This window comes from Mytilus galloprovincialis, chromosome 6 (assembly GCF_965363235.1).
Source record: "Mytilus galloprovincialis chromosome 6, xbMytGall1.hap1.1, whole genome shotgun sequence".
Lineage (NCBI taxonomy): Eukaryota > Metazoa > Mollusca > Bivalvia > Mytilida > Mytilidae > Mytilus > Mytilus galloprovincialis.
In genome coordinates this window covers 92081375-92097393 of record NC_134843.1, presented here as the reverse complement: position 1 = coordinate 92097393, position 16019 = coordinate 92081375, and the positions used below count along the sequence as shown (strand labels likewise).

Sequence of the window (16019 nt, the reverse complement as noted above, 5' to 3'; positions counted from 1 at the left end):
TATTTTAAATAGTAAAAGAAAAAATTCTATTAAAGGAAAATTACAAACAACAACAAAGCTTTTATAATTGAAAATTTGGTTCTGATCTTGTTATTAACATTTCCATGTTTATTTTGATTTACCACATTTATGTTTTACGACAAATCTTATCGCATGCACATTAAGTTTATACAAATGCATTAAGGTCAAGTTTGTAAAAACAAAAGCAAATATATTTAGTTGTTAAAGGTTTTATTGTCCATTACTTTATTAAGATTCTGTGAAACTACTGATTTCCAATTTTAATACAGTTATCTGTTCAATGGTCAATTTGACATATTCCCCATTTCCATTCTCTATTTTATTAATATAACTAACTGCAATTTAAGCAAAGCATTCAGTAAAGAAAAGTATAAAAACACAAACTGATTACTTTTGTAGGGAGCAATGGACCACAGAGATTTTGTATAGAGAAAGTAGGAAAGGAAACATGGCTACCTAGAAGTCATACATGTTTCAATCGGCTGGATCTTCCTCCATACAGAAGTTACGAACAATTAGTAGAAAAATTGACACTAGCAATAGAAGAAACTGAAGGATTTGGACAAGAATGAGAAAAGGAACTCATAGTCTTTCTTAAACATTGTAAACAATTTAATGTTAGAGGCACAAGCCAAAAACCAAAGACCTATTTTCTTGTATTTCTGTGCATAGTAGTTGTATGATTCCATATGTGTACCTTAAATAAGACTTATTTCTATAGTATAGTAAACAGTTCTCTGTGATTTATGTGGCATTTAGTTTATAAATTCAATTGATTTGGGTTTTTTTCAACTTTGAAAACTATTCTTTTGACAATTTGATATAACTTAAATTAACATAGAGAAAAAGCTGAGCAATTCAGAATGGATGTTTTCACACTTTTCTTTTGGGGTTAATAATAAACATACAATTTGTATATTTCATATTTTGTTGTAGTTAACCTGTGTTGTTCAAATCCTAATATTTCTACTGAGCTTTAGGATAATATTGTATGGTTGATCTTGGTTGTAAAAATACAAGGAAATATAGTCTGATTTGGTAGAAATATCAGATTATTCATATTATTCTGCTAATTAGGATTGTTTAGTACTGCTTTGTCACAATTATGTACTTGCTAAACTCAAACTGGTTTGCTTGTAAGCCTTTCCTCGCGGTTTCTGATTAAAATTAAAGGAGCTAGTTTTGTAAGTCTCATCAGGCTTTATATATTGTGACTTCCTTTATTAACTGCTGATTCTTTCTCTCAGGTAATATTAAAATTTTATTTCATTTCATTAACAAGTATTTACAAGGTGCCTTTTCCAAGTGCTTGAACCAGTTAATTTGCAAAAATTATCCCATGTTTTATTTCTTTTAATTAATAATTGATATAAAAATAGAAACAGAAAGTAGTAAAAAAAATTATAGAGAATTGTGGGATACTAGTTCTAAATGATTCTGATTGGTGGAATAATCATGATAATGGTTGTAACCTCTACATTTCTGTGATCTTAATTGTTAATTATTGTTGTCTTATCTAACTTCAACTATACAGAACAGCTAGTCAGATCATGATCAAATTTGTTTTACTATGTAAATATGGTGTTGCATGCTTTTAATTGGGGTTTCAGTCTCCATGGGCAGACTTGCTGCTAAAATGTTATATTTTAATTGAGATTTTCCAAAGATTAAGAAAGTCTTTTTTCCAAATAAATTTTTGAATTGCATCATCTGATTTTGTTGTATAATTGAACACAGCCGTTGACAATGATTATGTAAAGACGTAGAAAACCTTTGCATGACAGATCTATGATATAGTGCACTTTTACTCCTCAATCATAGTTAATTTTTTTCTTTTCTTTCAATTTTGTTTGAAGAATTATGTAAGTTGCATGACATTTTTGTAGTTATCGATAAAGGAATCATTTCCAGAACTTTGTATTTATGTATTATTAATTATTTTTGTTGACATAAAATTTAGAACAGAGAAAAATTATAATTTCTAATAAAATTTCACATTCTCAATGGTATAGATTTTCAACTTTTATACATGTCTGAATTCTGAGATCAATATGAAAAAAAGATAAAAATCAAATGTTTGATTGAAATTTGTAGTATACATGAACTGTATAGAACTAGAACTGGGGAAAAAAACATAATTACTGCATTAACAGATTCATGATTTTATTAGTAAGTTAGTTTAGTTGAAGTCAGATAGGTTTTGTTTTGTTATGTTGTTGTTTAAAAAATATATATATACATATATTGTACATAGCTTTTTAAAACTACATAAAGAAAGCTTAGAAAACTGTGTAATTTACTCTTCTTTTAAGTTGTACTAGGTGTGTTTCATTGTTTTGTTCTTTGCATGAATGTTATCTGAATGAGGATGTGACGTCTGTCAGTATGAGATCATGTAGAAAATAAATAATAGATTTATGAAAAGAATTACACCTATTTATAGTCCAAAAGACTTTTGTCAATTATAAGTTTTTGGCAACATAAAACTACCTTTTATATGATAAATTTACCCATTATTTTGCATTATTGCATGTTTAATTGGCTTATTTTAATGCATGAAGTTGCTTTGGTTGTTTACATTTTAATTCTGAATTAGCATATGTTGTATGGAGTTTTGTTGTGTTTTTCTCAAATTTTACTTCAAATACACAAATGTGCAACAATATGGAGAATTTAAAACTTGACAGTTGAAGTTATAATAAATATTTGTTCAGAGAAGTAAACAGCATGTAACAACACTCTGTTGAAACAAAATAGGTAGAAATACAAATTGATTATTCTATGACCTACTTCCTTGTGTCTCGGCATAACTAACAAGATGCTTGTAATGAGTGCAAATTGATTTGTATATTCATTAAATAAATACTCCAGAAAATTTGACATCTTCCAACATAACGAACTAATTGAGGTTATGATTTTGTTTTAGATTTAGGATATGATTGATTTTCTTTGTTCCCACATATCATGCTTAGTTTGTGATAGAGATTTCATGGGCATAACCTTAACAGGAAAGGAATACAAAAACATTTCATACAAAATATTTTACCAATAGTTGTTGATTCACAGATTTATTGTAATGTTACTACACAATTGTTAAAACTAGTGAGCTGTGGTAATGTTTCATTAGAGCACATGAACACTATGATTTTGTTTGTATAAAGAGGTGAAACTTGTTAATGAAGTTGACATTTGGAAAAGGAAAAATAAAAACGTTGTTGGGTGAATGGCATTGTCAAGATTGTTGTGATGCATTACAGTTGAGGTTTGACAGATGGATAACTATAATAAGATCTACCCAATATTTATTAACATCAAATATTTAGGAAATCCTCCAAACTGAGACCACTAAATACAATCTCATTTCTTATATAGGTACAGAACTTTATTACTAACATGCAATGGTTTGTGTTCCTTTCTTGCTTGGGTACATTGACTACATGTGTAGATTATTTATTGGAGTAGAGTACAGTTTTATGTACTTAAATGTTTGATATTGGCTTAATGTTATGGGGGAATTTAATTTGTCCTCTGCCTCTAATGAATTTTGTATTTTCTTTTAACATTCTTATGCTTCTAATTAAAATCAAGTCATTTTCTAACTTTTTTTTTATAAAACAAATTAATTGCATTTGTCAGCGAATTTAATTGAGTTTCATTAAGTAAGAAAATTTTAAATATATTTGTATTTACTCTTAGAAAATGTGCAGTTTGATATGTATGTGCTCTCTCTTACAACAGGAAAACTGAAATTTCTTTGTTGTCTGCACATTTTACATTTGTTGAAATGATGTGCTTCAAATGTCATCTGAATTGTAATACATGAATGAACAGTTGTATTTAATTGTGATTTGTAAATAGATACTTGTATCTGATCATTGTATATATCATAATATCATGAATGTTATTTTGAAGTTTGAAGGGTTATTCTTTCTTGTAAAATGTTGCATTGCTCTTGAAAAACACAGTTCACATACAGTGTCTTGTAACATCCAAAAGGCAGTTGAAACAGTATAAATATTACAGTTTAATGTGAAGTTATCATGAAAATATTGTAGACAGTATTTCATTTGAAACTTTCAAAAACTAAAATGTTTATTGTGCTTTCTTGGTTATGCAACATTTACTGAAAAAACAACATTTTAAAATTCATTCAATTATTCTCCTTTACTTTATATACTTTAAATAACCATGAATAATTTATTATAAATTTTAAATTTGAATGATGCTATAGTCATGCATACATAAATCTTTGCTTATATTTGTCTGCCCTTGTCTTAGTAACTGACAGATCTGTATTGTTTTATTGTCAGGAGAACATTTCGTAGCTTTATAACAATCTGCTTTGGACCATTCCATTAACAATTGTTTGTCTTCAGGAAAGGCAACTATTAATATTGCTGCTTTAGGTTGATGTATCAGTAGGCCACATTTTTTGGAAATTGCTTCTCCCCCATTAAAAAAATCTTAAAAGTTTTATGATTTTTCCTATTTTATAAATGCCTCCTCTGTCATACGATATGCTTAAATGGTAATAAATAATGTTAATGGCTGAGTAAATATGAAGGCAAAGCCATTATTGTAATTATAAATTATTTTAAAAGTAATTGTTTTAAAAGCTACCTATATATAAAGAACTTTATTCTTTTTTAATGAGCTTTTGTTATTATGATATGGATAAATATAGGTGTTTTAGACTATTACTATAGTTGTGTGATCTGTTGGTACTTTGAATTTATAACACTCCTCTCTATAGGTTCATTTTGGTTGTAAAATTCACACAAGTAAGGAAGTCTTCATTCATTCTTGGATTTTTTATGGATTGAGGGTACATGATCAAGATAAATCCCCAAAATCGCTTGAAGAATTGATGAAGTTGTATTGTCATGAACACCCTCATACAGAGATGGCTATTTCCTTAGCATATAAGTTTTATCCAACAATACCGAGCATGCCAGAAAGTTTGTATTTCACATTTGAGTGGTATGCCAAGAAGAAAAGACAATGATGAGACTCATCAGTAATATATGTACTGTCACACCTTAAACATTCTATTGTAAATATAAATTTTATAAATGATGTTTTTATATAAACTGAGAAACGACAATACATTCATTTGAAAGCTATGATAAATAAAAGATGTACATGTAAAATATTGATGTAATATTTCAGTCTTTTATAAAATTATTGTCTGTTTAATTATCAAAAATTATTCATTTGTTTGTTTCTTTAAAAGTCCCTATGCATGTGTTTTTTTTAATTTGCAATAGCATAATCAGTCTACCGACAAGAACAGCCACTGTTGTATCTGTTTATGAATCTGTAAAGTGGCTAATTGTTTAAAAAGAATGAGTGTAATAAACAGATAGATGTTCAATTATTTCCTGAGTATTGGTTCGGTCATCGCTTAAAATCTCGTAGTATTTATTAGGAGAGCAAGATGATGTCTGAGCTTTATCTTTTTCCGTTATTTCCAAACTAAAAAACTACAAAAATAAACGTATTTCTGTATTTAACGTTTTATTCTATAAAGATAGTTATAAACAAATGGTACGATTTGTAGAAATGTTGTTTTTACCTAATCAAGGTAGTATCGGAGAAATGTTTACTGTCACTCTGCACAAACAATTGTCATTCTTCAGATTTTTTTTATGGTTTAGATTTAGATAAAAGATGAATTTCAGAAGAAAAATGACAGAAATGTATTCATGTACTTCTCCTCACATTATTACATATAATCAGATAATGTAGAAATTTGTCACAAACCAGGTGTTGTATTTTAAAATTGCTTAATTATGTAAACAAACTATATGTAAGATCACACATAAGGTGTGGTGGGATTGGCACATTGTTATTGTCTAACATGTCTAAAGGTGTCAAGACGACATACAGATAATGGCCTTTGAATAGATTTCTTGTTTGTAATGTTCTCTTCATTGCTTGGGATAGGCATCATGATTTATCATTATTTATTCATGTGTGATTCTAAGTTAAATTCTTAAGTTTTTTCAAACAGACTGAAATTAAATATTTTATAAATCTAACATTGGATGTTTTTCTCTGCCCTACTAGACCTCCATTAAATCCCTTAAATGGACTCCTGGTTTTATGGTTGGGAAAAAGGATACTTTTCTGTAAGATGAATGTTGTACAGTGGTCTATAGCTGTTAATTTCTGTGTCATTTGGTTTCTTGTGGAGAATTGTCTCATTGGCAATCATACCACATCTTCTGGAAGGCTGAATAAGTTACAAAGTTGAGGAATTTTTATACGACCGCAAAAATTGAAAAATATTTGGTCATATATTGGCGTCGTCGTTGTCCGAAGACACATTGGTTTTCGCATTATAACTTTAATTTAAGTTAATAGAAATCTATGAAATTTAAACACAAGGTTTATGACCACAAAAGGAAGGTTGGGATTGATTTTGGGAGTTTTGGTCCCAACAGTTTAGGAATTAGGGGCCAAAAAAGGGCCCAAATAAGCATTTTTCTTGGTTTTCGCACAATAACTTTAGTATAAGTAAATAGAAATCTAAATTTAAACACAAGGTTTATAAACACAAAAGGAAGGTTGGAATTGATTTTGGGAGTTTTGGTTTTAACAATTTAGGAATTAGGGGCCAAAAAGGGTCCAAAATTAAACTTTGTTTGATTTCATCAAAAATTGAATAATTGGGGTTCTTTGATATGCCGAATCTAACCGTTTATCTAGATTCTTAATTTTTGGTCCCGTTTTCAAATTGGTCTACATTAAGGTCCAAAGGGTCCAAAATTAAACTTAGTTTGAATTTAACAAAAATTGAATTTTTGGGGATCTTTGATATGCTGAATCTAAACATGTACTTAGATTTTTGATTATGGGCCCAGTTTTCAAGTTGGTCCAAATCGGGGTCCAAAATTAAACTTTGTTTTATTTCAACAAAAATTGAATCCTTGGGGTTCTTTGAAAGATTTGTTCATACACCTAAAACAAGCTGTCACATCAAATCATTTATTACATGCAAGAAAAGTGAACTAAGTAAAAAAAAAAACACAAGTTAAAACTAGTGCAACAAAAATAAAAATCAGATATTCTATGGTCAACTGCACTTGATGACCTACAAAATTAGTTCATGAAAAGTGTACTGTGAAAAATGACAGTTGGTCAGCAAAACTAGCATACAAGGTTTGAAATCTGCTAGTTAGCCAAACATGGTTGAAGTCTCATAACTACTGCAAAAAATGTCATAAAATGGCAATATTGTATGGTCAACTACACAAAAGACACAATTCATTTCCTGACTACACAATAAAAGAAATCGTATCAAAGCTTCCAATCCCATTGTCTAGAAGATGTAGCGTCACAAAGTGTCATGATGCAAAAGGCCCAAATGATCAAAATCTAACAACTGCCACAGCAGTTTAACAAGGTTTTCAATTTAATGTGGGCAACTAAACATGATGACAATCCCAATCAGTATGAAATTATTCACATTAAAAACATGACCTTAAACGAGAAGCCATTTGATTTAGAAAAAATCATTCAAACATATAACCTTAGAAGATAGGATGTGTACACAAGGTGTCTTTTACAGTACAATAGAAATGGTCAGAATTCAATAACTTCTGCAAAACTCAAATTAAATTGATGTTTTGATTACTTACATACAGTACTGGTGGATTACTGCAAATAGTTATCAAAGGGACCAGGCTTATAATTTAATACGCTAGACGCGCGTTTTGTCTACATAAGACTCGCCAGTGACGCTCAGATCAAAACAGTTAAAAGACAAACAAGTACTAAGTTGAAGAGCATGTAGGACCCAAAATTCCAAAAACTTGTGCCAAATACGGATAAGGTAATATACTACTGGGATAAAAGTTTTGTAATCAGGAAATTTATAAAAAGTGACCATATAATTGATATTCATGTCAACACCGAAGTGCTAACTACTGGGCTGGTGATACCCTCGGGGACGAAATGTCCACCAGTAGTGCCATCAACCCATTGGGTTAAAATGTTATCAAAGGTACCACAATTATAATTCAATACGCCAGACACGCGTTTCGTCTGCAAACATTATCAATGTCCTCATGTGTTTCGACCCATAGCTCTTTACACTCCGGATGGGGGATTACAGTGGTATCAATTACTGCATGTGTGGTGGGTTTCCAGCTACTACTCTCTCTCTCTCTCTCTTGATCCATATCCATGAAGACACTTCTCTGCTGCTTGGTACAGCTTCTGAATTGCTGCTCTATTATACCGGCCTGTCACTCCTATTGCAGAAAACAACATCCACACTGACTGCATGCGAAACTCAACAAAAAAGTATCATGCCTGCCATCCTCTATTTCTGCACTCTGTCAACAGTCAATCATGCTGTGTCCTCTTTTTTTCATTGGCTTCGCCATATCCCTCCACTTAGAGAACCTTCAGCTCTATAATTGCTATTTGTTTACTACTGGAAGACCAAAGTACCATGTCTGGTTGGTTTTTACAATGTCAGGAAATTGCAGCTTTTTTCATAAAACAACTTTCAACTGTCAATGTCTCGCCTGATTTTATATTCCTGATGTGTTCTGTTTACTTTTCGATATAGTTCCCTCTCCTTCACAAACTTGATTTTGATATATGTTGTCGAGCCTGCGATTTTTGTCGCAGAAAGCTCGACATATGAATAGCTTTATATTTTAGAAGGTGGAATACCTGGATGCTTCATACTTTGTATATAGATGTCTCATATTACGAAGTTTCTGTCAGTCCAATGTCCAATGTCCTTGACCTCATTTTTATGGTTCAGTGACTACTTGAAAAAAGTTCAGATGTTTTGTATTGTTGAATTCTTTCTTATTACTAGTATAAGTAATAGGATAACTATATTTGGTATGTCCGTACCTTGCACGGTCCTGGTGCCCGTCAGACATTTTTCACTAGACCTCTTGGTAACACTTAACCATTTCATTATATGTCTGTTGATGGTTTTTCAAGCTGTTGTCAATGTAATTTCGTATAACATAATTATAATAGGCCATGATATCCTTGGCAGGAGTCCATGTTGGTATATCAATGCTTTTAATTTTCCTGGTAGACCTGTCTTGTCGATGTTCCTCATTCCCTCTGAAATATGTTGTTCGATTCTCCTGATATTTTTCTTGTCACTTAACAAGTCAGCATACCATTTTTCTAAGCACTTGATACATGTAGGATTGTCAATTGTCGATGGAAACTTCAGTTCAACTTGGAATGTGCTCTTCCATTTTATAATTATTAGAGCTCTTGACTTCTTTGGCTTGAAAGCCATCATAGCCCATGTAACTGTCTCGTCCATGGCCTTTAATACTCATCTAGCTTGGACATAGGTATCATCTGTAGTGATGGTTACATCGTCCATGAACCCTCTATTTGGTGGTTGCCTAATGTTAGTTGATGTTTTGGGCCTCTAGTTTCTCTCTCTCCAGATTTATAATCATATGCATTTCCATGACAAAAAAAGATAACTGAGATGGTACATCAAGTAACTATTCCTTTTTTGTAGTTTCTGCCATGTTGTTGTAACCGCAGCTCAATACCACTGAGATAACTTTTTATTACTGGCTTAAGGTTGTCTGGAATATGGTTGTAAACCGGAGCTCAATACCACTGAGATAACTTCTTATTACTCGCTTGAAGTGGTTTGGAATATGGTACTGATCTAGTGACTCCTGTATCAGCATGTGCGGACGAAAGGCGTTGGGCGAATCTTACCACACTACCACACTATTGTAAGATCTTTCTTGATCGCTTTGGTGTCTTGGATCAGTTGTGAAATGATACTTGTATGTTCAATGTAACTTGAGAATCCTGGTACTACGCCTCTCTGTACTGAAGTGTATACATAGTTGCTATCTGTCATATATGATGTCCTCATTCTATCTATGATAGACAAAACGACCTTTCCTTCTACATTTAGAAAGATTGTTCGATATTATGTGCATGGGGTCTTCTGATTTTTCTTCTTTTAGAATAAAACACCCCCTGCTTTCTACCAACATGATGGTATCTTCCCTTTCCTCCACATCACTTTTAGTAGCCTCCACATGTGTTTTCAAAATCTTTGGAAAATTGTAATATACCTTATATGGTATATTACAATTTGGTCCTGGTGATGACGCAGACCTATATATATATATAGCTAAATTTCTTCACTACATATGACAGTTCTTTCCATGATGGTTCCTTGCTATTCATTGGTATTTCTGGTTCTGGCACATTTTCTATCCTTTCGCAGTTTCCTAGATGTTCCCACTGCATTTCGTTGCTGTGTGTCTCTGCTAGATGTTTTCCTACGTCCTCTTTTTGCTTTTTAGTTTTTCTGATCCCGCCTTTGTTTCGTCCATTGTTGCTTTGGTAAACTTGTATGGGTTGGCAACACATATTGATCTCTTCTTTCCCCTTTCTCTCCTTGCTTTTCTGATTCTTTCTGCTGTATGCAGATTGTTTTATCTCTTCCTTAGTATTGATATTAGCTCATTTAACCCTTCTTTTTTCTCCTCGTTAAATTTGCTCTTCTATACTGCTTTGTTACATCGTTTATTTCGGTTCTGAGTGTATTTCTTGTTGACGTCGGTTATGTTTGGTGTTACCCTGAGTGCTTCTCTGGTTTGAGTGTTACCCTGAGTGCCTTCTCTGGTTTTGAGGTTATCCGAAGTGCATGCATTCTCTGGTTTTGGTGTTACCCTGAGTGCCTTATCTGGTTTTGGTGTTACTAAATCAAAATCGTTCTTGTCATTCTGCTTAATGTACAATTGTTGACAATGATGATATCTTCCTCTGTAGATCTCCAGTTAGCGTGTTATCTAATATCTTGTCTAGGTCTTCATCAACTATCTCCCATCTCCTAGCATCTGTTGTTGGCCATTGTATCTTTTCTTTCCTGCTATCTGTTGAAGGTAGTGTCGCTGTTTTCTGTTGGTTTTGACTCCATCGCTCCTCCTTAATGTTGATCTAAGTAGCTTCATTAGGTAAAAGGTCCCCAACAATGTAGTGTGCTTCCTGTCTGTGGTCCTCCTTGGTCTCATCAGTGCTAACTGTGAGTTTCCTCTGTTGCTTCTCAGATCCGCACTTATAATTAGTTCTTATCTGATGTATCTTTAAAGTTAAACCATTTAAGTTCATGCAAACCTTCCCACAATGCCACTTGATTTCAGCCGTTGTTCCAGTCAAAGTCCGTTGGATAAGCTGAGCTGTTACCGTTTGGTCCTGCGCAATTGCATGTATCTCATCTTCCCCCTCTCGGAAGACTCTGTGGGTATTGTTCTTTCTTCCTTGTTTTAGCTTTGACTAAATTATAATCCTGGTACTTTTGATAACTATTTGAATGATGTTCTATCGCAGGAACAGTGTGGTGACAACTGTTTTACAACGCGTGTATAACGACACACAATCATTGTAAATCCTCTTGTTGCTGTCTTCCGATAATCTTTGTCCCTTGGTCTTCTGTGGATATATTTGTTTTATTTTCAAAAATACTAGAACACACCCGCGAAATCGCGGGCATATACAGCTTGTGAACTGTTGTAGGATGATTTTTTGTAAAAGATAATATGTATGGAGATTTTCATAAAAGGTATCAAAAGCCCTCTCCCTTTTTCCAAAAATCCGATATTTGATTCCTTTCTGTTAAATTCAATTGTTTTCGTGTTTCTGGCCTCAGACCACAATTATTCTTCTCCTTTACTTCTATGCTTCTTTTGGTAAATAAACTCATCATAGATACCAGGAATAAATTTTACACTTACGCCAGACGTGCGTTTCGTCTACAAAAGACCCATCAGTGACGCTCGAATAAAAAAAAGGCAAATCAAATTAAAAATTTGCTCCGTTTCAAACATCAAATAAATGTAACTGTAAATATATATAGACCATTATAAGTCTAATAAAATATGCTTCAAGGACAATCCACCAGTGCTTTTTCTTTTGAGAGCCTTAATAGTAGGATATGAATCTTGTATAGATGACTATGACTGACTAAGGTTTATTTGAGGGGTGGTCGGAGGGATCCTGATCCCGAAATCCCGAGGTGCAGAATTTAAAGAAATTAATATCCCAAAATCCTGAAATCGAAAAATATATTCCAGGATCCCGTAAGGACCAATCCCCAAATCCCGAGCTTAAAAACACCCAATCCCGACGCCCCGAAAAAGGTCCTGTCTCCCTCTAATCCATATCTTACTTTCATTTTTGCCAAATCACTATTTTCCCTTTCAACAATAAATTTTTATGCCCCATTTATGAGCAATATGTTTTCTAGTCTGGGCATCCGAACGTTCGTTCGTCCGTTCGTCCCGCTTCAGGTTAAAGTTTTTGGTCGAGGTAGTTTTTGATGAAGTTGAAGTCCAATCAATTTGAAACTTAGTAAACATGTTCCCTATGATATGATCTTTTAATGCCAAATTGGAAATTTTACCCCTTTTTCATGGTTCACTGAACATAGAAAATGATAGTACAGATGGGGCATCCGTGTACTTGGGACACGTTCTTGTTGTTATCTATCATGCGATTTGTTGTAAATGTGTCACATGTTATACTTATTTTAATATATATATATGCAAATGGTATGACCCCTTAAATAGTAATCATTTCAAAGAAAACAGTAGACAGAATACAGAGAGTCTCTATATATTAATTTTGTATAATCGTAGTTCACATGTAGATAAACGCGAAAAATAATTGTCCTCTGTAAGGAGGTATATGGGTCATTTTCAAAAAATGTCGAATTTTGAAATTGAAAAAAATATTAAAAGTTACTTATTCAAACAACCCTCTACATAAGCAAATCAAAACAAACATTTCTTTAAGAACAACATATTAAAAGATGCAATCTTAATTATGTCATACAAGAATATGATGAAACATTTTTTGATCGGTGGTACATTATTTTGTCTATCCTGTTACCATTTTCAAAAGACATTTTGGGTTATTAAGAAAAAGTTTAGATAAAATGTTAAGCTTGTTTTACGTAGACAAATAGATGGTTTTCAAGAGAATAAACTTCTATATATATTCATTCTGTAATATGATAGATTATTTGCCAATTTTCCAGGTTGTACTGAAAAATGCCTCTAAAAATTGGTTTTCAAAGGTTGTAAAAATTACCACCAGTAATGCAAGTCTAAGATAGCAATTTATATTGTTCGGCATTTTTTCACCCTTTCAAATAAACCCAACATCAAGTAAATCCCTCATAAGTTAGTTTACTTTTCTCTATATTTCATTGGTAACAGGAACGTACGTTTCTGATATATTACTATACAAAAGTCTATCCTGTTACCTATTTGTCTATCCTGTTACCGATATCAGTATTGCACCTGCGAATGCTTAATTGGGAAGATTAAGACGTTATAACCTTAAGATGACTTCAAACAACGAAATATTTCATTCGTTTTGCACCTATATGTTAAGATAAAAAAATTAACGACGTTTTTGTCTACAATTGTCTATCCTGTTACTGTAACCATAGCAACCATAGTAACAGGATAGACATAACAGGATAGACAAATTTCTTCGTTTTTGAATGCTGTTGTGAAATAACTACTCCCTTTGGTGAAGTGATTATGTTTTTCTATTGTGAATTTGGTTTCCAACACGTTATTGCACTTTTTACAAGTGTACTGTTGGTGTATTTAATCAAAATTGGTGGTAACAGCATAGACATGAAAAAAAGTACGCTATATTTTTTTCACTAAATGTCTTGAAATTTCTTTTCTCTACACTGTCGTTCAGGAAACGAGGCGTTTTAAATGTAAAGATTACTTTGTACTTTTGAGATCAACACTGACTGATTCAATATTCATAGGGAGAATAATTTAACGGCTGATTTAAGTAGCGGTAACAGGAAAGACATGAACCTCCTGTACGCAGATTCGATTTAGTTTGTAGATAATATGTTACATACAATGATATAGAAGCTACGATTTTTCGTTAAAGTATTAATATTTAACGTTCTTAAAAAGTCCCTTTTGCAGATATCAAGCCGATCAGAAAATCGCAAAAAAATCATTTGAAATGTGATTTTCTGACACTGTACGCAGACAAATACCCCCAAAATGGGTCTTAAATGCAGTTTAATCTTATCAAAATAAATGTAAGGTGTGTTTATTATTAATGTTCTGAATCACAAATCTGACAAGCTTTCATCAAAACGAAACCAACCCCTAAGAAACAACTAAGACTGCTGAACATCAACTTCCAGAGTCTAAGAAAAAAGGGTAAACTTCTGGAGGCAATTATAGAGTCAACTGATCCGGACATAATAATAGGCACAGAAACATGGCTAGATCCAAACATTAAATCAAGTGAAATTTTTCCTGATTACCTTAAATATGATATTGAACGAAGGGATCGTCCCAAAGACCCACATGGGGGAGATTTGATAGCAGACAAACAAACATTACAACTAGGGAACATAACAAAAAGCGGTGAGATAGAACTATTAACTGGTACAATCGCCTTAGAAGGAAAAAAGAAAATGCTTATTGGTGCATTTTATCGCCCTCCAGATAAAACGGATGACACCTACCTTAATACAGTTAAAGAGGAAATAAGTACCATCAAATCAAAACATCAAAAAAACATCTTCTTGATTGGAGGTGACTTCAACCTACCAGATATAAATTGGCAAGAACAGACCATCACACATAGACAGTACCCCACAAGAACCAGTCAAGCTTTTTTAGACACCGTAGCTGATAATGGTTTAGAACAAATCGTAGATTTCCCAACACGTAAAGAAAACACCTTGGATTTAATACTTACCTCTCATCCATCATTCAAACTAAGATGTAAACCATTACCATCAATAGGAAACAGCGACCATGACATCGTCTTACTTGATATAGCATGTAAACCTTTAAAACCCAAACCAGTTAAAAGAAAGATATACCTGTGGAAAAAAGCAGATATATATAAGATAAAGGAAGACCTCGAAACATTCAAGACATCCTTTAAAAACACCTGCAACAGAACTGTAGAATCCATGTGGCAAAGCTTCAAATCAGAAATTCAAAAAACCATTGAGAAGCGAGTACCAACAAAAATGACTCAAGGTAGACACACCCACCCATGGATGAACACAGCAATAAGACGCAAAATCAACCAAAAACAAAAAGCGCACAAGAAAGCTAGGAAAACCAAAAAGAAAAGAGACCAAGACAGATACAAGAGACTACGACAAGAAGTACAATGGGAAATACGACAAGCCAATAAGAAATACATGGAAGAAGTCAGCTCCAACTACAAGGACAACTCCAAGAAATTCTGGTCCTATATTAAAAGCAAAGGTCAGGAATGGACAGGAGTAGCACCATTGAAGAACAAAATGGGATTCCTCCAAAGCGACAACAAAAGCAAAGCTAATATCCTTAACGACCAATTCCAGTCCGTATTTACAAAAGAGAACCTGAACAACTTCCCAAATAAAGGGAAAAGTCCATATACCACCATGGCTGACATACAAATCAATGTAAAAGGAGTTCATAAATTATTGAAGAACCTGAAACCACATAAGGCTACTGGACCAGATGCTATACCATCCTGTATACTAAAGACAGCAGCAGACCAACTTGCTCCAATTCTTACAAAACTGTACCAAGCATCCCTCAACACCGGAGAAGTCCCTCAAGATTGGAAAGATGCAAATGTAGTCCCACTCTTCAAAAAGGATGAAAGACACTTGGCATCAAATTACAGGCCTGTATCACTTACCTCCATTACATGCAAAGTCCTAGAACACATTGTACACAGCAGCGTAATGGACCATTTCGACAAATACAAAATCCTCACAAATGCACAGCATGGATTCCGCAAACGACGATCTTGCGAATCCCAACTCATCACCATTCATGATATTGCATCGAAATTAAAAGGTAACAGCCAGGTAGATATCATACTACTAGATTTTGCTAAAGCGTTTGATAAAGTGCCACACCATCGCCTACTACATAAACTTGAGTACTACGGAGTAAATCCTAAAGCAAACA

At 33.0% G+C, this 16019-nt stretch overlaps 1 protein-coding gene across 1 annotated transcript in view; it reads left to right on the top strand.

Annotated features, from left to right (window-relative positions):
- The window catches only part of LOC143080712 (NEDD4-like E3 ubiquitin-protein ligase WWP1), a 30331-nt gene extending 29222 nt beyond the window's left edge, over positions 1-1109 (top strand). Inside the window, exon 20 of the mRNA XM_076256708.1 lies at positions 421-1109. Coding sequence (XP_076112823.1) covers positions 421-593 — 173 coding nt within the window. The 3' untranslated portion in view covers positions 594-1109. The remainder of the gene's footprint in view (positions 1-420) is intronic.
- Positions 1110-16019: the final 14910 nt, after the last annotated feature.